Raw genomic sequence first — 26,171 nt, 5'->3', positions numbered from 1 at the left:
CTGCTGTGATAAGGCCACGCTTAATGTAGACTGGAAGTCCCGAAACTCACCCAGGTGATTCTGCAGCTCCTTGGTGCATCCGTCCTCATTAGGGGCAATCAGGTCCCACATGAAGCTTTTGATTTTGTCATCTCCTCGGTAATGGACCAGACAGTAAGACAGGAGGGCTCTGCAAATGGACTCTACGTCCCTCTCCGCCAGCTGCTTCTTGAAACGCCCATGATTGAGAATATCCTTCCAACGACCCCACCTGGAAAACCAGGGGGGACAAGCAAAAAACAACCAAACTTAAATCACTTCACAAGCTATACCACTTTGAGTGCATTTTATTGTGAAATTCAACATGTACTTGTATTCAGTATTATAGTAATGATGTTGATCGCAGTTGTATATTTGGACAAAAAACAATTGACTAACACAGGAAACAAAAAAACTATTACACTTTGTTTAAAAACACCAGCTCAGTCATATCTATTCACAAGATCAGCACAGCTGCTATAATGGCGTAAACTACTTCAATCATCTTACCCGTAAACAAGCAGGTTCTTCTCCACCCTGAAGCACTCTGTGCGTCCATAGCTGTTGAGGCGGTCGTGGTTTCGTCTGAGCTTGGGTTTGGTGTCGTCACTGTCGCTGTTGCCCTCGGAAAGCTCTGCCAGCTCATCCTTGGTGGCACTGAACGGCCTTGTCTGCTTTCTGACACGAGGAGTGTCGATCACCAAGCTGTTCTGTAGCGAGGGAATGGAGGGCAGACAAACATTAAGCAAAAGACTTTCAAGGTCTATAACACAGATAAAAAGTGCTGGCTGTACAGCCATTACGTCTTCATTAGATGCAACATATCTTTGTGAGAAAGGTCCCGATTATCCTTTGCATGATGTATTATTTGTAGTGATGTACATACTCTGCCGTTTGCCATTTCCATATCAATGTCAGCCTTTTTGGCCCATTTGTCCCAGAAGTTGGGGTCATCCAGGGAAATGTCGGTGCGGTTTCCGGACGACACAAAACTGGCCTGAAAGCATACATAAATATCATATCAAAACATATTCATATTGACATTCCCTGTATTAAAAGTTGCTCCTTGTCAAAAATCAACAAATAACTTTGTGTTAGAGCAGCCATGTTAGAGCAGCCATATTATCCATTTCATTCACCTTAGCAAAAGTGGATCCTCGTCCCTCAGACTCGATGGTGATGGTCTTTGTCCTGCGCTGGAGAATCTGATCGATGTCCTCCTCACAGAATTTGGCCCCTTCATCCTCTTCATCCATGATGGCTCCGTATGCACCACGCCGCAACAGATCCTCAATCGCCTTCTTAGACAGCTGCTGCTGCTGCGTTGCCTGAGAAGTACGGAGAAAGAGATAAACATTTAGGGTCAAGAAACTATATACAACAAATACAAATAAATGATTGGCAAAATGGAATATAAAAAAGACTTCAAGTGCAACATAATATTATACAATAGCTGCAAAACCTTCTCAAAAAAACAAAAAAACATGTTGGGTTATTAAAATTATAATATCAGCAGCCCTGTAGCGAACCCTTACAGATGTTTATTGTGCAAATATGTTCAGTCAGACCAGATGTGGAGACCTGCTAATAGCTCAACCTCCTTATACTTGTGTTAATTCTCAGGGGACACCAACTGGAGCAAAACATCCACCTACACACTTCAAACACGGTTGACACACTCCCTCACAACAAGATTAGACTTTAATAGGATTACACTCACTAAATTTCACAACATTTTCCGAGTGAGATCCAAGTTTTAGTGTTTGTAATCGGTTCATTTGTCTTTGCCAGTGCTTACAGTGTTCCTCTGATATCAGAAATTGTTGACTTTGTTATTGTTGCAGAGACTATGAGAAGAAATCTTGTCCTTCACTTCTATAACAGCACTTATTCTCGCACGATGGTCACAGTAAAGTTTGAGTTAGTGAGCATAAGAAACTTAAAAGGATAACCCGCTCTACCCACTTCCAAATTTAATTTGATATTTAAGATTTAAGTTATTTAATGCGACGCTAAACTGAGTGGCAGGAAAATAAGCTGCGAAGAGTTACATAAGTTTAGTGGGTATGGTTGAGGTACATCAAGAAGATAACAAAGAATACAAAAAGAATGAAGATGAAAAAACATGTAAATAAGCTCTATTATTAGCATAGTGCCACACCAGGCTTTTGCAATTTCCTACTCGTTTTAATAATGATAATAATAATAATTTGGTTGTGAGTTAGTGCAACTGAAAAAAATGGTATGCCTCGCCAAGATCATCTTGTGAAATTGATGGCTTTCATCACAAGCACCGTCTGAAAATTTACTGAACAGAATTTACATTACTAAATGATTTCATTCCCCGTTTTGATTCCAGACCATTTGGACAATTCTCAAACTCACCCCTCCCCCGGCGGCGCCTCCACCCAGGCTGTTATCTCGGCCACTCATGCTCTGCAACACTGCTTTGTCCAGGCCCAGCTTGAGGCTGGCGCGATCAAACATTTCTCGCTCGTACGAGTTCCTGGTGATCAGGCGGTACACCTTCACTGCTTTGTTCTGACCGATCCGATGGCAGCGCGCCTGGGCCTGTGAAGGGAAGAAAAAAAAAAACGAGTAAAATGCACTGCTCATACAAAAAAAGGAGAGTTGGGCATGGAGGTCATCCGATCTGAAAGAATGGTCATTTTAGTTAGAGTGGAATTTGCATGTTGTTGGACAGTGTCAGGCACTATTTGTGGTGATGAGTCTTGTTGGCAGGTGTTTGCATAAATATTTATCTCTTGTCTGACATCTGTTCGAGAGCCAAATTTCCCTCATGCCTGCAGATGAATGGGACAAATCTATTACAGTACTACGTTGCAACTCTTGTTTAGTGAGTCCGTCATACCTGCAAGTCATTCTGCGGGTTCCAGTCCGAGTCAAAGATGATGCAGGTGTCTGCTGCTGTGAGGTTGATTCCCAGGCCACCAGCTCTTGTGCACAGGAGGAAAACGAAGCGTTCTGAGTCGGGCTTACTGAAGCGGTCGATAGCTGCCTGCCGCAGGTTCCCACGAACACGTCCATCTATTCGCTCGTACAAGTACCTGCAATAGAAATCCAAAATGCATTGTAATAACTGATAGAATAAATGGCTTTTCTGCATATCTTTACGTTGAACTTTTGCATGTGCAGTGACAACATTTTTGCACAATAGTCACAGCTCTCTCAATTTAAAATAATGATATTGTACATATTTGTTATAGCACCTTTTTGTTACTGACTCTTGGCAGTACGCGTTAAAGTGTTTCTTGTATGCACCAAACACCAAGGCAAATTCCTTATATGTGACTAACCTACTTGGTAATTGCCCTGTTCTGATTCTGAACATTACCATGATACTTATCGACTGGGTTGTACATCTACCCAAAAACCTTACCTTCATTTTGCTTCGCTTCTATACCTGGAAACTGTATCCAAATCAATAGATAAAACTGTTTCTACAAGGAGTGGTTATATCCCCTTTCATGGTTGTGTCCATTCTCATCCCACAATCCAACCCCCTGACTACCCCTAGGGCAAACCACTTACAGTCAGGAGAAACCTCACAGAAAACCCTGCTTGTCTAAATGTAGCAGAGCCCCGAGGGCTTTTATAACCTGCTGCTGAACCCTGACTGAGGTCTGTACTGCGCAGCACCTCACATGTTTACAATAGTTTAGGGGAGAGAGAGAGAAACAAATGTATCAATGGAGACCGTAAAAAAGTCAAGGTATATTAAATGTAGGAGTAAAAGTTGGTAGAATAAAATAAAAATAAAGAAAATGATGACAAGTAATAACGAGAAAACTCTTGTGTAATAATCAAATTCCTCAATGCCATGAAATTTAAACTCGTATGGCTGGTCGTTAACCTTTCCCCATTAAAGTCTTGTTCCTGATCACTCATTTCAGCTTTTTATGGGACTTTTGGGCATTACCTAAGACAGCTGACACAGACAGAAGCAGACACGCACATGCACACGCACAGATCCAAACAATTTGCAGTGATGGGAGTCAGATCATCCTTTACAACATGTGTAGCAGCAACTGAGTGTTCCAGGTAAACTGTACCACTAATTTGGTTTTCATTTGAATCTTAACGCCGGATGATACCAGTGACTTTACAACATTGGAGCAGCAGCACCAAGTTAACAATTAAAAGTTTCATGTGATCATGAAGAAAAAAAGTTTACGCAGTCAACCCCCAGGGATACAAGTCCTTCATCATCTGTTACCATTACCTTCTCTGAATGAGGTAGTCTTCCAAGATGTCAAGGCAGCGCACCATCTGGGAGAAAATGAGCACCCTGTGCCCTCCGGCCTTCATCTTGGGCAGCAGTTTGTCAATGAGGACCAGCTTCCCGGCAGACTGCACCATAGCCTGCAGGTGAAAGTCCATTGCAGTGGGGCTGTACACCTCCCTGAAGTCCTCTAGGATCTTCTCCTCGGCTCCTGACATAACAAAGACAAGGCTACATCAGCAAGTGTTTCATCCTTTTTCTACCAGATCTCATTTCCCCTAATGTGCTACGCCCACTCATTTTTAACTGCATGAAAAACATCAGAACCTTCAGAAGAAAAAATGTCTTTCTGTGTAACTTATGAAGTATAGAGTATAATTTAATGAGTATACAGTAATAAGGACAGCCTGATTTTGTGCATATGCAATAGTTAGATAAAGATCAAGATTATAAAGCAGAATTACCAGTATGCAGAGTCTGAGATCTGAAGAAACACTGGAGTCATCAAATTACAGTGAGCGCCTACATAAAACCTGTAAAAGGTGCCAGCTTACCTTTAATGAGGTAGGGGTGGTTGCAGCACTTTCTCAGCTCCATCATGGTGTTGACCAGGTTGGGCATATTTGCCTGGCCAGCTCCTTTAGCCAGGAAGGAGAAGTTCCGCTCAATGATGGCGCGGTAGTATTTCTTTTGAATGTTGGTTAGCTCAACCTCGATGATGGTTTCCTCTTTAGGAGCCAACTTCTTCTCCACGTCCTCCTTCAGCCGACGCAGCATCATGGGCTTCAGGATAGCCTGAAGACTCTGTACCTGTGGGCCCAGAGATGAGGAGAGCTGAAGTTATCACTTTCAGTAACTGTGGGGTGTTGTACGCTACGCAGGAATGGGGTTACAGTTTGTGCTGGTTCTGATCCGACTGAAACAGCAGTGCCTTACACATCATTACAGAAAATGTTTGCACGCTCCAGCGAGTTTTCCATCGCAAATTGAGAATCATTTATTGTTTTCAGTAATACAAATTTGATTGCAATGCAACATCAGACGACGCATTTACGTTTCCTTTTAAATTTCCATTTTCACCTCATGTGTGTTCAGGTGCTTCCCTCACAAACAAGACCTCGCGCCACAAGAACAGTTTCTTTCCAGCTGCAGTCGGGTTCATAAACAAAGCCGGCGACCCACACTGACTCCGACTCTCACATCCCCAGACGATCTCAAACACCTTTGCACATATTTTATTTTTAATGCACTTTTATTTTATACTATACACTTGTTTTAAAGTACTGTTATCAGTTTGTTGTTTACCATATTTATCTATTATTACACTACCTTTATTGTTTTATTGTCTTTTTTTTATTGTTATGCACCTTTCACAAGTCAAATTCCTTGTCTGTGCAACGTACTTGGTCATTCATTATTCTGATTCTTCCATGACTGTAGTGGACTCCAGTACAAAGAAAAATACACAACATACAGTTAATTGATAATTACTTTAGTAACGTCAGAACTAAGTTTAGTTAAACCCAGTTATTATTTTCATTTAGAGGTAACTTAAACACATTGTCAACGTTTACATAAAATCTGGCTGTCGACCAAAGTACGAGCCACCAACCATCGAACTAAACCCATCTATACAATTTTACATCAAAATCGAATAATGTCATGCTCTGTATATTATTAGTATATGGCTTTTGGGTTGTTACTTGGAACGTCTTAATTTTATTTGAATATATTCATATTAAAACCAGGGTTTGGATTCTGTCTTTTTCAATTGATGCAGATACATTTCCCAAATCAGTTTGTGTCAACAGTAAAGCATCACAGCTTTTACAACCACCAGTGCTCTTTGTTACACATACAGGCCCTCGTTTAAAATCAGTTATGGCATTTGTTGAAAATATACCTCTTAACGGCGTCAGCAACATTTATTTCATTCCCACTGGCACAAAGAGCTTCTAGATTTAGTACCGTGTGTGGAGTACGAGCTGTTCCCAATATTTTAACTTTCAGCTTGAGTACCACTCCTCAAAAAATGTTTTAATGGTCCTTTCTCGAGCATCTCTTTCGTGCTTCTGCCAAAAAAATTAAACGCCAAACACTGATATGACGAAAGTCAGGTAAAACACCCTTTTCTTGTGAGCAACTGTGTCGATACATAGTCTAACAATGACTAGCATAATGCCCCATTATCTGTTATCATCATCCACCATATGTTGTGTGTGTGTGTGTGTGTGTATGTGTGTGTGTGTTGTACAAAATGTCGCTGTGGCCTAGTTAGAAAAAGTGTTCCATCTGTACTAATAGGATGTCCATACTGTATTGTGGAGCTCTATAGAAAAAGGAAATAACCCATTTTTACATTAAAAAATAATGTTTCTTTTTACGTTTACATTTATTAACATTAAGGTGACAAAAACGGCATCAGAAGCTCAAACATGGATGTCAGGACATCTCCATGCATCTGCCGGCTCACCTGCTCCTCAGTCTTCAGGTCTCCAAATTCCTGCATGAAGGTGCTTTCTGAGGGGAAGCGTGCCGGCTCCAGGAAGTGGAGCAGGCTGAAGAGCTCCTCCACCGTGTTCTGGAGAGGAGTACCCGTCAGCAGGACCTTGTGCTCCTGAAAGAGAACAACACGCACAAGAAGACAATGTTTCACTCTCATTTCAGCATGCGACAACCCACTGTATTCTGCACTGTAGGAACGAGACACAAAGGTTTAAATCAAAATAAGAGGTATTAGTTCAGGTTTCACGCTGCACACATTAAAAACATTTTCATCTCTCTGGAAGTTGATGTTTTCTGTACCAGGTTCATGAGCTTGAAGCCCTCGAGCAGCTTGCAGTTCTTGTTCTTGAGGCGGTGGGCCTCATCGATGATAACACAGCGCCACTCGATGGCGTTGAGTTCGGGACAGCCTCCCAGGATCATCTCAAACGTGGTGATAACGGCATGGAACCTATAGGCACCTCGCATCACACGGCCCTGAAGACAACAAAGGTGAGGAGATGTTAGACAAACTGTGATATGAGTCCTTTATAAAACAATCCTCTTTTTAACAGGTTCATGTTGCTATGCACGGGAAACTGTCTGAAGGTGTGTAAAAACATTTTTAATTAATGTTGCGCTATGAATTTTAATCGTGCATAACGGTTACGGTCATTAAAAAAAGGTGTTTTCTGAGAGGATCTAATGAGTATGTAACTGTTAACATTAGAAAACTAATAATTTACAGCTTCATGCTGCAAACACATGGCTGCTTACTTTATTTTAAGATTTTGCTGACACACCTCTTGGTTGTGACGCTACCTGCAGTAGAACCAGGACTGAAGGCTATGAATTGTATCGTCACCGTCATCGCAGAAGAAACGCGATGATTAACAAACCATTTTAGTCCTCACACTGAAGCCTCTGTCATTACTTTATTACCTTCATAAAAGTGCAGGCGCAACATAACCCTCGTCTACACAAGCTAAAACAAAAAGCTGTCTGTCGTGCAACTGTTTAGATTAGTTTGTCATGCATCTTAAAATCTGGAGAAATCATCGTCATTTGTTCTGAACTTCACTCAGTATTATGATTTGTTTCCAGTGAGACATTGTATAACTTTGCTGTGGACATTACGGTTGCTGCTCTAGAAACAACATATATATATAAAACATTAAATTCTCATCCCGTTCTGTATTCAAAGACAAATAGTCTGTCAAAGGGAATGATGAGCTAATATGCACAATGTTTATTTATAGCACGTCTTATCATCATCACAATATTGTCAAATATTATAGCACGTCGCTGATTTTTTTCTAATGTGCACACTGCGAGTGAGCATTTATGCTGTTTGTTTATTTGTTTGTCTGTCTGTCTGTCTGGGGAGGCTTTTCTTCACCCCGCCTCTCCATTTGTATCTATTGCCTTGACAACAGTCCTCGAGGGATACTCAGTTATCCGATAACCCCCTCCCACAGCCAGCCAGCCAACAGACTGCTGTAGAGGAGCCTCTCTCTCTGATATGCCTGAGCAGCGCTGACAGATAGCTCCCCTTGGGGGCTGCTATGACATCACAGGCTGCCTGGGAGACAGCCTGGTGGCGGCTTCGCTCTGTTCTGCTCTCGTTCGCTTTAATTCCTCCTACGGTTCGTCTGAATACTAAGAGCTTCTAACTGCCTGTTGTGACACATCACATGGCCTGCCAACCAAAGAAAGCCTCTTCCCAAGGCTCACTAACTACCCAGCAGCCTACTTACTGTTGGGCACGTGCTCTTCTTTGAATCCCGTTATACGCTACATTAGTACTATCAACCACTTGTTCATGAGAATGTTCTCTTCCCCAAATCGGTAAGAAATGAGTTGTTCAGAAAAGTATGTTGAATCTGTAGCTCTATATTAGTAAATAGATTTTGTAGATTTGCAACATTTTGACATGACAGAATCAACAATGTCACCAAAAAAACCCCTACATTTTAAGTCAGTTTTTGGACAGTTTCCTGAGATATTCACTATTATTCCTTGCTGCCTGCTCTCCTCTTTCCTTTCCTTCTGTCGGTGTAGCGAGCCTTTGTGTTAAACATGGCAATCACGTTCTGCCAGGCTTTTTTAATATACAACTCCTATTGTTGTATACAGGGCAGGCTTCCTGTTTTCAAACACATTACTCTCAGGGCTTCATATTGCCAACACACTGCTGCTGTTCTCTAATAAGCAGCACTGTGATTATTTTTAATCAAAGTAAATCACTTCTTTCCCGTCTGAAGGTAAGCACAGCCATGCTGCTTTTTGCTCATCCGTTTTTAAAAAAAGGGGACTGTTAGGTATGTCAGGACGAGAGAAATGGCCTCTCAAGTCCAATTTTGTTCGGTATGTGAGGCAAGCTGAATGCCCGGCTGGGTGTCTGTGCCCAGTTCGTGCCCTGCTCCTCATGGCTTCTCTCAGGCAAAAACAATTACTGTGGTCTTTCTTAGGGTATACAATAGCAATGGTTGCACCGCTAGAACTACATTTATAAACCTAAAATATAGATAATGTGTAGAAGAAGTTTGAATCTAACAAGAAATGTACAATGCATTCTAAAAAAAAGGCCTTCTCTAAAAAGGTGTACTAGCAGGGCTTTAAACTTTCAATCTTGGCACTTTTTTACACCTACTTGAAATTGATATAATGAATGATAATGGTATGATGTGCGTGTGTGCGCGTGTGTGTTGCACTACAACCGTGTAAATATTAAAGGTCTTGTGGTAATGCCACTGTGGGCCCACAATATATGTATTTATGCCACCAGTGTATTTTAATTGGTCTTTTTCTAACTTGTATTTACACTTATGTAATGCAAGTATTAACAGCCTGATCATAAAAATGCAGTCAACGCAATCTCTGTCTATTTACCTGTGTATCCCTGAAATACATCTCATATTGTTGGAGCATCTGCCTGCTGACCATGCTCCCATGGTAGACGATGACATTGTGATAGGTCCAAGTACGAAACTCGCGCTCCCAGTTGGCAATAGTGGAGAGAGGAGCAATGATGAGGAACGGCCCTTTAATGCCCACACGAAGGATCTCTTCTAGGAATGTGATGGACTGGATGGTCTTTCCGAGGCCCATCTCATCTGCCAGAATGCAGTTCCGTCTGACAGGTGGAAATAACACGGGTTAGAAGAGAAAAAGTGGAAACACAAATGAGGTAGAAGGAAAACAGCAGAGAATAGCGAAAGCAGTAGTGTAACCAAAGGTGATGAACCGTTTAGAAATCAATGACACCTGTGTGAAAACTAATATATCCCTCGTGCGTACATCATGTGTGGATGTGGATTTTTTTTTTTTTTTAGTTCGGCTGTTGTTGAATGAGCTGTTATTTCTCCACTGTGTATTCAGCGTGATCATTTTTGATGCTTGTAACTCTTTCAAAGTAAACAAAAGAAATGTGTAGTGGGATAAAAAAAAGTGGGTGGCGAAGATGAACAACAAGGAAAATGCAAAAAATCCCATGATAATAAAAGAATAAACAGCAAACAATGGAAGCGAAAACGACATCATCAGCAGTAATAACAGCCCCGAAGAGACGAGATACAATATAATGGAAACGCAACGGCCTCTGCTGCGTGGTGTACTCCAGCAAACCATTTATTCAGCTGTCCAGTGGGTGGGGGTATTATGTCTTGATGCTAATTGCAACGTGCAGATATTCCCACTGGCCTCTTAAGCAGCTCTCTACTTTTGATGAATCTCTCTGCGTAGGCATACACAAACTCCTGCATGCTCACACATAAAGCCAATTCCCAGGGTTAATGCAAGCACACTGACACTTCATTTTCCAGATGTAATGTGCAGCACTTCTTTTGTGATCGTGGGCGAAGAAGAGCGGTTGTTGTTGCAGCAGTGTGCACCTTGACAAGAAATCTGACTCTTCTTGCAGGCCGAAACCAAATAATGTGAATACAGTCAAATCACAGCACGGTCCACACACACACACCAGAAAAAATATTCATTATCCGCAGTGCCAAAGCGCCAAGAGAATTCCTCCTGAAATACACAATACCTATGTAAAATCCTCAGAATAAATAAATATACTGTGGTTTTTAATATCAGCATAGGATTACCGAGAGTTCACAAGCAAATACAGTATGTTAAGAGTTGCCATTTTGCTTAAAGTGTGAGGTATGTCCTGAATCCTGAATGTGTCTCGAGTTGCAAATGGTGAAGGGTGGGACTTTTGGGAATATTTGCACGATTTCAATCTGTAAATCTGACCTTTTAAAAAGGTGGACTAATGTGAGGTACCATGTGTAAAGGTATGTTTAGTTAAAACACTTTGTAACTATGCATTATGTTCAGCAGTGCACTCGTCCAGCAAATTATTTGCCAGCGTTCCATAAAATAGCAATTCAGTAAAATTACAACCCTCTGCATGCACAGTGTACTCTGCCACAGTGTCTGAGCCAGAGCATTACAGGTTTCAATTATATTTCTGGAGTGAATATATTTCAGTTAAGCAACAGAGAGGAGCTGAAAGCAAAAGTTCACCGTTTATAACTTGTTAACAACTCCTGCTAGTTTTTGCTCGCTAGCTGTTACCGCGTGAGATGTAGCTTGATTGAGCACTAATTGTGAAGTTGTATTAAATCTGTTTCAAATAATTCTTAATTGTGAATAAATAAGTAAAATTATAAATTAGTTTTTCACTTTCTAGCCTAAGTTTGCACACAGCCCACACTGTCGGGTCAAATCTCAAAGTACCTTTCCCGGATAGAAAAAGGAAAAAATAACTCACACACATGACACATTTGACAAATTAATTGATTCATCTAGCAAATGAATGGATTATGTCGCTTTACCATAGGCCAAAAGGGTTTGTGTCCATTGGCAGCCTGAGCAGATAACCCCTATATTGCTATGTTGTTCCTGTTCATTCTCATATATTCCATGCACTGCTAACAAGGCAGTAGCTGTGTTCAAGTAAGATACAAGAAACTGACCTGTTGTACCAGTTGAACAGGAGCCAGTTGACCCCTTCTAGCTGGTAGTCCCTGAGGCTGTTGCCATTCCTGTATTCTCTCGACTGTACCCTCTTCTTCCAATGATTGGCCGGGGGCCGCTCCTAAGTGACAGATTATAAATGGAGAGTTAAAACAAGCGTTTTGAAAGCAATTCCACATTTACATTTTAAATGTTGAATGAATGCAATGATAGACAAGGGGCAATCTTAAGAGAAGTGACAAAAATGAAGCAAACCAACAGGTTTTTTTAAAACAGTATAGCCAAAAGGGCAACACAAACAGTGGTGTGCTAGTGACTCCGGCTTATTGTATGTGCATGGCCGCAAGCATTTATGCATTTGTGTCAATACCGGGAAACCGTGTGACCTTGTCTAGAGGATAAAGAGGTGACTATGGCAAGAGTAAATATCACCTGATGAATACTCCTGAAGGAACTGCTGAATTAGATCTTATCCAGGACAGTACAAATCACAGATCTAATTATCTTGAGGGTTAATTGATTGATACGAATTTACAATAAAACACTACTACATGTCAAACCTGTGCGAAGTCTGGTTACAATACTACATTATAAATACGACCATGTTTTTCCTTCATAGAGCAGAATTTACGATTTGCAGCTAAAAACTTGGTACATGGTTTAGTTTTTTTTCCTTCCCCTTCAAGTTTTAGCTCTAACATTAACTATTTAAATGACTATCTTCTGATAAAAACAAATGTCATTTTTTTTTATTTATTCAGCAGAAACATCATTCATTGCTCTTGAAGTGACTGGCAGCAGGTGTTTCTGAGTCTCAGCGTGTTCACTTCTGTGTGAGCGTGGTTATTTGGCTAATGATGCACATTAATCTCACAATACACATGTTTGGTCGCTGCAGTGTCAATGCATTCTCAAACAAATCTACAACATTTTACAATTTTTTATTTTATTATTGTATTCTCATGTTAGCGCTTAAAAACACCAGCAACAAAACAAAAGTATATATTCAGTATGAGAGCGCTGGAGGTAAATAAGAATGCAGTGAAGAATGAGGAATGTCGTAGGGGGCATAGCTTACCATCCTGCGCGAGTCTGGCTTGACTGCCTGCAGCTGCTCAAACTCTTCAATCTTGCTCTGATCGACGTCATCCTTCAGCTCCCAGGTGCTGTCCTCATAAGCCAGCGAGCACCACTTCACCAGGTAGTACACAACCTCCTGCAGCAGCCGGAGAAGAATTAGCGCAGCAAAAGACTCCGCTTTTATAATATTAACAAAGGCTGCGAGGAAGCCCGTCAGGGTGGCCTTGGGCCCTTCTGAGATACAAATACATCAGTAGAGTGGAGGATATTAATGAAAGAAAAACCCCACAAAAAAAAAAAAAAACGTAAGAGTAAAGCACGTTCAGCCACGTAGACACAGATAAACACACACATGCTTCTCACAGATATGATCAACAAACTGAAGAGGATTCACTCTACCTCTCCTGTGTCTTTGTCCTCACAATACGACACTTCCAGCACTCTGTCTACCTCTACATAGTCCGGGTTAAAGGGGTCCTCTTCCATCTGAGAGACACACAAAGAAAGACAAGAGAGAAAGAAAAAGGAGTGAATAAACCTAAATGCCCACTCGCCATCTGGAATCTAAGACAAGTATCACTACGGCTACGAGTGAGCGAGCAAAGAGATTCAAATATGCACACAGATGTGTCTGCCCACACAGACAAAACACAACAATTTAAAATCACACACACACACACAATTGTTCACATAGTAAAGACAGTACACACTACACAGAATGTCCACAGATAAAGACACAGCCTTACATCTGCAAAGAACAGTGCCCTCTGTGCTTGTTTAATCTTGAAGCGTTTGATCTTCTGCTGAATCCTCTTGTCCTTCTCCAGCTGCTGCTCTGTGGCCCACTCACAGTGGAGGTAGGAGCTGATACACACACACACACACACACACACACACACACTTAGATTAAGGTAAGAAACCCTTAAAAACATCCTTCTAAAAAGCATTTGGGGCAACCACTGAGGCCAGCAGGTGGGATCGCAGGTTGTTGTTTTTTTACCGTTTAGAAAGTTGAAATATCACATTTCTTGTGTGACGTTTACTTTTGAATCCTTTTCATCATTTGGATGAAAATGTAATGAATGCAATCTGGCTGATGACAGATTATCTGTCAAGTGAAACTGAATTATTTCTCTGGGAGGTAAACCTAATGTTCAATAGACTTTTTGACGATGCCCCCGAATTCAAAGAAAAGAAATGTAATCACTGTTGCAATATTTACATGGCAATACTGAAAAGTGACCCAAGGATGCTTGTATACTCATGTAAATCACATTGTTTTATATTCACTATCCTTCAGTTTAATTTAGTCAGTTTGAAAATGTTAGAATTTAGTAAATGCAACAGAAATATCTGGTCTCTATGCACAAATCACATATTTACTTACACCAGGATGATTATAAAAATACAAATAATCACACAATATAATTTCTTTAATATTTCTGTTTATAGTGTCATCCACATAATAATTTGTTTAATGTTTCCGTTTATAGTGTTATTCATACAAACAGTTGCAAATTCAAACAAAATGCAAGTGAACTTACTAGTTTTTGTATTTTACAAAAAACTCCTCTCCTTCGACCACCACTCCTGGAGAAACCTGGAGAGGTTAATAGAAAAACTTTCATTACAGATTAACTTCCATCTCTTCCTTCACTTGGTTATTTGCCGTGTTATACAGTAAATGCATATTTTGAGGAAAAATGCTAATTAACTCAAATTAAATAACTTTCAATATATCTCAATATCCAGCAAAATCACTAACAAGCAGGAAAATAAAGGGCAGAAAATCACTACCTCCTTCTTGACGATACGAGAAGACATGATTTTGTCAACAACAGCAGCATCTTCTTCACTGGGATTCTCCTGCAAATGAAAAATGTAATGTCAAGTGTTACTTCATAGTTCCCACGAGCAGAAAGTATTTGCATAAGCCTCAGGACACTTCAGAATACAACCACACAGTGTGCACTAACAAAAATGGAAAGAAAAACTGCACAGTTGTGCTCTTCCTGGGATCTACTCTTTTCCCCTCGTTTTTTTGGTTCTTTATCTGAATAGAGGACCTATGATTAGAGGCTGTCATAAGTCAAACAGATTGTGAACAGATTATTTATGATTTTGTTGCACATAAATAAAACTGACTTGAGGGGAATAGAGTTCGCTCGTACAGCACTGCCTCCACTAGTGCAGAGCAACAAAAAAAAGTATGACGGATTTGAAGCCCGTAAAGCCGGGTGGAACTTCTGGACAATATATTTGAGCCATCGTCACAATTATCCTAATTTCTCTGATGTGCTCTACATTTTTAAATGAGCACAGGATGTGCATCTTCCCTGTTTGTACAGGCATTGTGCAGGGGTCCTGGTTTGTACGTCACAATGTGAAAAGAACAAGCTGTGATGCACGTCAATTAACGTGTTGTGCTGTTGCTCTTCCACCAAATGTGTTCATGATTTTCCCGGTACAAGTTATTTTCAACAAAATGTATGTGCATCATTGTTTGTGAGCCAACAAACACCTTAAATAAAATGAATGATTCATCAGCAATGAAAGTAATGAGTCTCTTTGCACTCGATTTTTCAAGTTCTCAAAAATTCATACATTGATACTCTAGTACTTCTTAGCAATGGCGGAGTTGTGGACATAACTACTTACAACAAAGAGTTGAACAGCAGGCTGTTTGGATGCTGCAGAGTTGGTTTTCTTGGCTTTGACAATCGCCTTGACCTCATCATCCGACAACCTGGCCTCCAGCTCTTCAGCATATTTTTTTCTCTTCACCTGGCGATTGGATCTCCTCTTCTGGGAAAACCAAGGAGGAAAAAACATATTTTCAAGATATCCAACTGATCTTGATCAGCCGCTTCATACCTCAATATCACCACTGAAAATGAAATTAAAAACCTTATCTTTTATCAGTCATCTGATATGTCCTAAATGACTACTTAATACATCTGAAGTTGGGTCAGGTTTAATCTGGTCTGAGCAAATGTTAACACTGCTTGATCAAATGATATTCCCAATGTGTGTAAACTAGAACAGTCTTACTGTATATTAGAAAAGGCATCATCACTATTTGACATGTATATATCAATTACGAGTTGTGACTTTTTTATTATCAACGCTCCGAGTTTGCAACAATGCCGAGGCATCTCGGCTACTATTGATCCAACATTTATGCAAGTTTTTAAATGTGTCACATTGTTAATACAATCTATGATTTTGACAGAAAACCATCTGTTCAGATATTTATAAAATTGATAAATTTCAAGGAAGAAATTCTGAAAAACATTCTGCACCGAGAACCCCGCACAAAACAAGAGTGCTTTTAAGTCCTCCATCCTTAAACTCCTTCCCGTCTTTATAATTATCATATGCGTGGGCTGCTGTATCCTGCATCAATACATGAGCCCCTCCTGATGGTAATATGTAGTTAATTAGGAATAAATGCCACTGAGCCGAAGTTAATTAAGTGTGGAGTATAATATCCCCGTGGAGATATACCCTCAGATCCCTAAACTCGAGCTGACCAGAAGCGGCAGAGTCAAACTTGCCGCATGTCTCGACGATAGTGCTGAACCCTTGAGGTAGCCATGATCTATCTATCTATCTATCTATCTATCTATCTATCTATCTATCTATCTATCTATCTATCTATCTATCGATCTAGCCGTCAGCCATGGCACTTTGACTTCTTCCACAGGATCTAAATGAGTCATCAACAGACTGCATTCATCGAAGCCATGGGCGGCATTTAATGAGTGTAATTATATTATAGGCAATAGTCCAGATAGGAGGCAAAAGGGGCGGAGGAGGATCCAAAAATCACTTGTTGTCATCCCCACTCAGTCAGACATGCCACTCTGAACATGCCAGATATCTATTGTAACTTAGCAGTGACCAAAGGTTAAAAAAAAAAAAAAAAAAGATAAACTCTGGGCTCAACAGTAGCAAGCACTGTCGTCTCACAGCAAGAGGGGCCCGAGTTCGATCTCTGGCAGGGCGGACCTTCTTAGTGGAGTTTGTACATTCTCCCTATAGCAGCATTGGTTCTCTCCGGGTTCTTCGGCTCCCTCCAAAGTCAAGCACCTCTGTGTCAGCCCTGCGATAGTCATGCGACTTTGTTTAGGATATAACCCGCCTTCGCTTCCAAGACCCTAAACAGATAATGAATGGATGGATGGAAAAGATACCTACTTATACCGTTATATTGATTAGATCACATGGCTACCAGGGTAGATATTAGAGAAATGTATGAGGATGTATTGGACCCCTTCTCCCTCGTTCTTTGTAACTTGAAAAATCTCAACCTCAAGTGAGCAATTACTAATTTTCCACAGTGGTACCATGTATTTAGTGGAAAACAGAATCAGAATCACATCACTTAACTTAGCTAAGTGGTATGTTATCAAACAAACATGATATCCCTGGAGGATTTTAATTTCACTGGCTGTGAGGCAACTACCTTTTCCTTTTAAATGAAAAACTGTTAAATTTAGGAGTGTGCATGTGAGGCTGCTATTGTTGGTGCTTTGGACTAGATAATGCTGAGTTGACAATGTCTCCATCATATCTCCGTCATCAACAAAGATAAGCATGTGTACTTGAGATAGCCACCCACTGCATGACCCACATGTGAACCACAGAGTCAACCTTCCAAGGCTCGAGCTAAATCTGTGAAGCCTTCCTGTCGGCTCGGCAGCAGTGTCAACAGTCAGACAGAGGACACAACTTCCCTCAAAGCCCCGCGTTGGAAACGCAACAAAAAAAGATCAAGAATGTCCATGTTTTCTTTTAGCAGAAGTGTGACCCCACATGTATTAACAGCAGAAACTCTGAATAAAGTGGGGAAGTGAAACAGTCAAATGAAGGCAATTCACTCAAGAGGGTTGTCTCACAGTTTAGGATTAATATTCTAATATGATTAAGTGGGATGTATTATGCGCCACATATTCCCAAGCAGTGCAGCATTACAGTCCCAGTTTCAATAATAGCGACTTGTGTTGGAGGTTTGTTTGTTTGTTTGTTTGTTTGTTTGTTTATTTATTTATTTATTTATTTATTTATTTATTTATTTATTTATTTATTTATATATATATATATATATATATATATATATATATATATATATATATATATATATATATATATATATATATATATATGTGTGTGTGTGTGTGTGTGTGTGTGTGTGTGTGTGTGTGTGTGTGTGTGTGTGTGTGTGTGTGTGTGTAAATGCTGGATCTTACAGAGTCGTCATCTTTAGCAGCGTGTCGAGGGGGAGGGTCATCATCAGACTCCTCTGAAGACGCCGGCTTTCGCTTCTTCTTCTTCCCAATTTTAATGACAATTTTCCTGTGGGGAGGAATAGCACACCATGAATATGACTGATGAGATGATAGCTGAAGTACTAAAACCATGTTCCACGTTCATGCAGTAATGTTAAAAAACAATGTTGGTAGTATAATGAAGTAATATTTTGTCATCACAATGCCCAGAGGTGTCTCGAGATTATCTGCACAGACGGTCTTTAGGTATTTGATCTGTGTAAAGAAGTCTATTTGCATGTATCATCAAAATATATGTACATTCAACCCGTGTTTAAAAATCTCACAAATGTTCATATCAAACTTCCTACAATTAATCTGACAATGATAAATATACAACTGCTTAAGTGAGGGACCGTTTTTAATGGATTGTAAGAGTAATGTGTGTCGACATACAGATGTTAAAAAAGGGACTTGCACTGAGAAACCATGGTAGACAAAGTAATAAGCAGCATGTTGGAGATTGAAAAACCTTTTTTCTTTTCATCGTAGGCCTGCACGTGCATAACGCCCTGCAGGTTTGCACCAGCATGCAAGATGGAGTGAAAAAAAAAAACACCTAGATTTGCATCTGCAGCACTGCAGTCCGTAAACAATACATGCGGCAGGAGACTATATTCTTTAAGAACCTCTCATTGTACGGCTGTCAGCATGCAATTTTTGGCCCTGACAAACAAACAATAATGGCTGTGGGAAAGCACATGCAGTTGCCTTCCGGGCTTTCTGCCAGAAAGGGTTTATTTTAACCAAAATCATGATCTTTTTCCTAAACCTTACCAAGTATGTTTGTTGTATTAACCTAAGAAGATTCCTGGCAGAAGGACAACTTCTCCATGAACTGCACCAGCTGAAGTATGCCAGGAAATGCTTGTATGTATTAACATTTTCACAATGGCAGCTGCTGCCCGAGTTTATGGACAAAGGAAATTAGTGTTCTCACCTTGTCTGAGGTTTCAAACCAATATCATTTCATCATAGTTAGGCAAATATGTTTCCCTTTAAGCTACCATTGCTAGTGTTGAAATTCTCACCATGGCCTAATGTACAATTGTCGTACCAAGACAGACTGCTGGGATGTGATAATATCAGAAGCCCAGATAGCAGCAGATTGCACAATGAACAGACGCAAGCTTCCACTTTTTCTCTCTTCAACTCTCTTTCACACAGTCGCATATTATTTCTGTGACCTTTCCCCATACATTCTTTCACCACATATGCACACACTTCCCGTCTTGCGCCTCTCCACATGTATTATCTCTTGGAAGCCACAAGTGCCAAAACTCTGGCTTGGTGTGATGTCAATGCAGGAGGGGAGGGGGAGATAAAAACACTGCCATCGGACTGACACGTGGCAGCATCTTCACTCTCTTAAACGTAATTTCATAAACATGACAAACAAGCAAAGCCTTACTGCAAAAGCAAACATGCTCCGTACTCAAAATCCTTTGCATGAGCAGGTATGCCTCTAGTGAGAAGGACATCCCAGTAGGGAGCAGGCGTTCATATGAGATTACATCAGGGACTTGTATTGAGTGTGAACAAAGATTCCCACGCTTGCCAATATCTTCTATTGTTAGCAAACATCCATTCTGTCAGACAGCAAGTCAGTTCTTTAGACACCAAGTGGACCCACTAGACAGGAGGCGGTCCTGTAAGGAACAGCAAGCCAGCCTGTTGAAACGGCATATTAGATAGTCAACCATTTAAAAAGAAACAATGCCTTTTTTTCATAATTGAATTCCATGTAGTGAGACGTAGTGGCAGCATGTCCGTAGACTTCCTAATTCTGCTTCTGATAGTGTTCCTAGCAGTAGCATCAAGTGTCACCATATGTTGACTTCTGCACAGTTCAAAGAAAGACATTTGAATGAGATGTTCTTTCATTTTCGCTGTATCTTTCTTCAACAAGACAACAGACACCCACTGATCTGCATTTGAGTAATGTAGAGCAATGAGCTGTGAACAAAACAAATAGAACATATTTTTTAAATCGTCAGCATCTGTCCAACTTTAACATCTCTTGTCAACTCGGCTGACTGTGGTGTCACTTGTCTTCCCAATTAATTGGGAGACTTTAAGTCTCTGCAGTACTTAACCTTCATCGATGAACTAAATGACGCAAGTATAAACTTTGAGGAAGGAGAACAGAGACAAACGCAAACCTATTCTTATATGTGTAAAGTAACAGCAGATTCTTTCAGCAACACTCTGCTGAAGCCGTCCCTGCCCCCTCTAGATGATATTACATTTCACAAATCCTCTTGACAATGACACTTTATGGTTGCCATGCAACATGCCCTTGGGAGTGCATTTGGCAATGTGGGCGGCAATGTTCATGGTGATGTCACTTCCTGTGAAAAACAACACCAGCACATGTCCACTGACACAATGAATGGTTAAGAAATGTGCTAAGTCAGAGTGACACAATGAAGAAAACAACCCAGCTGTGCCACCATGATGAATCGGAAAAGAAAAAAGCGTTGTTCTTCGACCACGCCATTAAAGCGTACTGGGATATGGGCCTAGCAGAATACCAGTGTCACATTAACCAGCAGCAGCTAAAAGCATATAACAGGGCTGATGCATCTCTCTGATCCTGTGTGGAAAACCTGTGAAACGAGATACTAGAGGGCTGTGAAATCATCGATTGAGCCAGAACAGGCAGAGAACGTTGAAGGCGAGGTGGTGTACAGCATGTAATGTAAACGTTTCCTGAAGCCCAAGATGACGTCGAAAGTATTTTTTTGTTTGTTCACAATTTAAAAAAATTGAGTTTACTGTCAAGAGTGAAAAAAAAACAGAAAACAATCACATTAAAAAAAATGGGTTGGAGACTTTTCTTGAAACAATTATGAAAATAGTTGCCAATTATTTAACATTGGACAACCAATTGAATAACCGTTGCAGCTCTAATGGAAGCATGGCAGAGCTTAATATGATGAAAAGTATATATTCCACACAGAACGCCAGAAACACACAAAGAGTAAGTCACATAATGATCACACTTGGTGACGGTTACAGACTGGTCCACCCTGCTGTGGCTGATAGACAGGACCACCCAGGGTTTACTAGCGACAATGCTAATGCACATGCTCCCTTTGCCTGGATAGCCTCGCCACAAGGTGAAAGATTTTTTTCCCAAATGACAGGGAGGACTTTTAAATGAACCTCTTACTGAGAAAAAGAGGTTGGAAAGCAGTCAGTTCTCCTCTTCTGGGTCAGAGTCGAGTCTCTTTGATGTGAAGAACTGGCTATAGAGCTTTTGCACAGGCAGTTCAAATTCCATAAAAACCCTATCGACTGCCCTTGAAGGAGAAGAGAAGGATTGCTAACTGATGAAGGCTAACACTGAGGTTATCATGTTATATTTCTCAATTGTATGTCTCAAGCTTGTTAGTTTGCTTTACAATATAAACATTGCAGAATGTTGCCGACACAAACTGAGTGAAATCCAACAAGCTTTTTTTTTCTTCCCGATTTTAAGAAGTCTGTTCTATTTATTTGCAGAAGGTGTCTCCTCTTTCAATCCTACCCTCTGGCAAAGTAGTAGAAAACCTGTCCTGTATTTAAGACAGAACTTGTGGTCAACCAAATGAACACATGAAACTTCACTCTCAGAAAAACATGTTCACATATAAATACAGATTGATGCTGGAGTAACACATTCAAGGCCTTAAATGTTTTTCAATATGCTTTGACAAAGAAATACACGTTCACTTACAGTATATGTTATTCAACATTTGACTGAACACAATACTTAGTGGGATCTGCCGTGCACAACATTAAGGAGTATAATGAACCTAATCTTCTCGACAGGCTGGATATTGTATGCATGCCTGCTTTAAAAACATTAGTGCATGTTAGTAAATGCCAAAACATTTGGAAGGGAGCTTTGCGACAACTGCCGTGTTGCTTTTGTAATAGAATAAAAACACAAAAGGAATATATTTGTTACCAGCCAAGCCTTTGTATTTAAGAGAAAGCAATGCAGAGACAATGTTGGAATAAACAAGGCATAAAGACCTTCATTTAAAAACGTTTTTCAAAAAAAGAAAAGGTATGCATTATGCAGTTATTTTTAGTTAGTTAAATGTATTTTTTTTCATTAGTGTTTGGATAATCAAAATGTAAATATTTATGCCGATGGGTGTGCATAGTTTCTTTTGTGATAATTACTTTGATTGTTTTCTGACTTTAGGAAGCAATTACATTTTTTCTCTATAACTACAACCGTAAACGACAGAAGGAGATGGTGACAGCACACCGGCATGTGTGGGAAGCTGCCCTTGATTCACGTTTAATTATCTTGAGACCACGAAATGACACGAACACTTTGAAATCCATTTGTATGTTCCTTTTCATGCCCTTCGTTTTAATTATTTGTCCTGACACTCAAGCAAATCAATGCCAATCATGAATGTCTTTAGCCCATGAGGAGTCCATTCTTTCAATTTTACATCTGCAAATTATTCAACACCACCTTGTTTTATAAACATGCATTTCCATCTGGATGGTGCTGGCTGCCCTTAATGTTTGTTTACAGATAGAGATGAAAGATATGCATTTGCCTCCCCACCAAGATTTAAAGGAGGCCATCCTCCAGACATAATCTAGCATCGCTAATTAAACTTTAGCTGCTCCTGATCTGACATTACAGCGTGATCCCAATGATGGGCTACCTCTAGCTTTTTCCTGAGAGTGACAGGCTAGTTGCTGTTAGAGGCTTGCTTTGCTTCCATCCTGCTATTGTGCCAAATAGCCTCCATGCCCCCCTCCTCCTTCCCTCCCTCCCACCCTCCCTCCCAGTGTTGTCCTGCCCTACTTGGCAGCCGCCACTGGGAGTGTGTGTGTGTGTGTGAGGATTTTATTTTAATATAGTCAACATATGATAGAGTCATGCAGACTAAGACTGCAATGTGGCGGGATCTCAAAGACCTTCCTCACCCTTCAGTGTGTCTACCTCGAAAAATATGATTGTGTGTGACAGAGAATTCTTTCAAACTGCTGTTGAGTGTGCTGTGTGTGTATGTGTGTGTGTCTGTGTCTCATCCTGAGGGGCTTTATTGAGACAGTAGTGCTGGTCCTCAACAGGAAATCCCCCCCTTCTTATGAATGGAGGGCTATAATCTCAGTGCGTTAGAGCACACAACTGGAAACGGTAGTAACAGCAGCATCAAGCCTCTCAAAAGACAAATACAGTATCAGCACCGTGCACATGGCCACACAGGGGATTTCTGCTTTAATCAGCAAACATTTAAAAAATGCGCAAAAGGCTCACACGTGCACACACACACACCAACAAGAACGTGTATACTTGTAATGGCGTTCAACTCAAAGACTACTAACACAAACATGTTTCTATATCACACACACACACAAGCATGCACACGCATGCACCCTGCAAGAGATTAACCAGGAAAACACTCAATTAAAAAAACAGCTTTAGCTCTTCCTAATGAAAAAGTGAGGGAAAAAGAGATTAGACGGCTCACAGGCAAGCCCTGAAATATGAACAGCTATATGCTGCTGCATACGCTAGACTTAAACCTCCATTTTCTATCATGTAATTGATCTCACAAGCACCATTTTGTTTGATATTTTCCTGCTATCCAGCTGCTTTGTTGTATCAGCATATTTAGAACATGCCTGCTCACAGGAAACATGGTATGCACGGCTTTTAAGCACGCTGGAAGAACCAAATTTATATTAGGACAAAAAAAAAGGAAAAGGAGGCGGGGGAGGGAGAAACAAAAAAAGGGAATGAGCGGCAAAGTGCTTTCATCTGATGATTATAGGAGCTTATTTTTCAGCAGGTAGGCTGCATAGAAAAGCAAATTCCAGCACGGACAGAGCTGTGATCAGTCAAGCCTGTCCTGTTAAATAACCCTTGCCTCACCCAAGGGTAGATTTAGTGAATAGTTTGATACACTTATGTACCTGTACGTATTAGAGGAGGCCAAATATAAAAACAATTAAATTGTAATACTAAAACACTAAAATACTAAACTTTACAGCCAGATCGACTGAAAATGAATCTCTCCTCTCGATCCATTAGATACAGAGACACAGACCCTGTGGTCACCCTCCCAAAAAGGTTTCTATTTGCAAAAAGCCTCATCTACCATAGATACATGCGCAACATGATGCATTTCAGTCTTTCAATGAAAAGAGGCCTTGAAACTGGAAGTCACAACACACTTAACTCTTATTCTTAAGACACAATACAAAGCAACCGCCATAACACCTGTGCTTCTTCAACTATGTCAAAATGTCTGCTTGTATGTATAAAAGAAAATAGCCACTTCAAATGCTGTAAATGAGATGATTAGTGATTCTCCAGGGTTTTGTCCCCACCCGACAGCAATGCACAGGAGCTTCAATGTTGATTTGTTTTAAGGGATTTTGGAAGTTACGGTCGCTACTTGATATTAAAGCACTTCAATAGCCGCATTTTTCTTGGATGCCCGTCATGTTGCTAGTCCACCTGCCGCAGCGGCTGGTGCATCCATATTTTAAATCAGATGCTTTCATTTATATTTCTCATCAGTCAGATTGACTTCCCGTGTGATCACATGACCCTACCAGCCTGCTTGCCAAGCGGCTGGTAGGGTAAACTAACAAAGTAATCCAGAAGGCACTTACTAGCAATTAAATGGAATTGTGGATTGTAGTCGAAACTCAGGTAGTAATGACAGAATAGCGGTCACAGAGAAGCAGACGCTCACGATTAGGGTGACAGTCTAATATCAGTCCCCATTCCCTCCTAAAAGAAGACTACTGAACACCAACTACACACACGCAACCCGTTACCCAAAGCTTTCTGAACACAGGTCTGCACACACCCTCAACAGAGCGGAGGCTGAAGTAATGACTTTAGCAGGAGGTTAGTACGTTCTGCAGCCATGATGCATTAATATTTTATGGGGAGATCCTGGGTGGTGCATGCATATGACCAGACTCTCCAATATGAATCTCTCAAAACAACAACCCTCCAATGTCACTGGGTAGAAACACATCTCTACCTCACCTGTGTAGAAGAGCAATTGTGTACAAGTCTCACTGTACATTGCAGCACACTCACAGCCTTGTTAAAACATTGACGCAAATATTTATGGACATTACGTTCTAAAAAGGCACAATTTCCACATGTTCACAAAATCACAGTACATGTTCTTTTTCGAATGGAGAGCTACTGCAACACTGATACTTGTTCAACCTGTTCCACTAGTGTAATTTTATGGCCTGAATGTTTGTCCCACTAAGCTCGCAAGCTTCCTCCAGTCTGCTTCGTGTCTTATACCAATTTCTTTATTTGAAAAATGACAACACATTTTTACTGATGTTACAAGCGTTACATCCGCCTACTTTTACGAAAGTCCAAGAGCTAGTGTGAAAACAAAGAAGTATTATCAAGTCATCTGGTGTTCAGGCCAACACGGAAGTATGTTTTAGTGCTCCTGTTTACATTACAGTGGAGGAGCTTGAGACGGATCACTCAGTCTTCTCATGATTCTAGGGGACCCGTATGCCGCAGCGAAACTGGATTGGCTGGATGCTTTATTGTCCTTTAAAGGCAGAATGAGTAGGATTTCTTGCTTGTGGTTTGTAAACACAACATTCAAAGTTGGCACCTCCTCTCCGGCTCAACAAGGGTTGAGATGCTCGCCAGCGGGTGAAAGTCAACCCAGGAGTGACTCTTCACTTTTGGAACTAGCTTTGTCCACTCGCTATGTTTCTGCGCTGGGTCTGCTTTTTTTTTTTTTTTGAGGTTCATCTTGAATGCGTGCATGCGATCTGGCACCTGGTAGCTACGTTTTCAGTGAGGTTGACACCCAGAAATGTTGACAAGAAAAGAAAAGAGACTATAAGGCAGAGGGCAGGGTGTCTGCAGAAACAGACCAGTCACATGTGGGTCATAGGTGAATATTGGGATTAGATAGGGATTATTTTTGAGTCAATAAATTGTTTTTTTTAGAAAAATCCTATTTATCGTTCCTTTAAGGAAAGTCATGTTATCATCTTCAGCTTTTTAC

The 26,171-nt window shown here is 40.6% G+C and overlaps 1 protein-coding gene across 7 annotated transcripts in view; it reads right to left on the bottom strand.

The window, feature by feature from the left end:
- chd9 (chromodomain helicase DNA binding protein 9) overlaps positions 1 to 26,171 on the bottom strand; it is a 68,388-nt gene that overhangs the window by 14,899 nt on the left and 27,318 nt on the right. For all 7 annotated transcript variants that reach the window (XM_068566511.1, XM_068566428.1, XM_068566681.1 and 4 more), the window contains 19 exons: positions 18,061 to 18,166; positions 15,467 to 15,613; positions 14,606 to 14,674; positions 14,353 to 14,408; positions 13,555 to 13,672; positions 13,208 to 13,294; positions 12,807 to 12,944; positions 11,728 to 11,849; positions 9,638 to 9,881; positions 7,067 to 7,243; positions 6,735 to 6,878; positions 4,816 to 5,071; positions 4,262 to 4,472; positions 2,891 to 3,086; positions 2,404 to 2,589; positions 1,158 to 1,346; positions 905 to 1,015; positions 529 to 728; positions 51 to 250 (listed from right to left, as the gene is read on the bottom strand). In XM_068566511.1, the coding sequence (XP_068422612.1) occupies positions 51 to 250; positions 529 to 728; positions 905 to 1,015; positions 1,158 to 1,346; positions 2,404 to 2,589; positions 2,891 to 3,086; positions 4,262 to 4,472; positions 4,816 to 5,071; positions 6,735 to 6,878; positions 7,067 to 7,243; positions 9,638 to 9,881; positions 11,728 to 11,849; positions 12,807 to 12,944; positions 13,208 to 13,294; positions 13,555 to 13,672; positions 14,353 to 14,408; positions 14,606 to 14,674; positions 15,467 to 15,613; positions 18,061 to 18,166 (2,957 nt within the window). The remainder of the gene's footprint in view (positions 1 to 50; positions 251 to 528; positions 729 to 904; positions 1,016 to 1,157; positions 1,347 to 2,403; positions 2,590 to 2,890; positions 3,087 to 4,261; positions 4,473 to 4,815; positions 5,072 to 6,734; positions 6,879 to 7,066; positions 7,244 to 9,637; positions 9,882 to 11,727; positions 11,850 to 12,806; positions 12,945 to 13,207; positions 13,295 to 13,554; positions 13,673 to 14,352; positions 14,409 to 14,605; positions 14,675 to 15,466; positions 15,614 to 18,060; positions 18,167 to 26,171) is intronic.

This window comes from Clinocottus analis, unplaced genomic scaffold (genome assembly GCF_023055335.1).
Source record: "Clinocottus analis isolate CAN_PGR_092001 unplaced genomic scaffold, fCliAna1.0.p SCAF_1, whole genome shotgun sequence".
Lineage (NCBI taxonomy): Eukaryota > Metazoa > Chordata > Actinopteri > Perciformes > Cottidae > Clinocottus > Clinocottus analis.
This window is presented reverse-complemented; position numbering and strand designations above follow the sequence as displayed.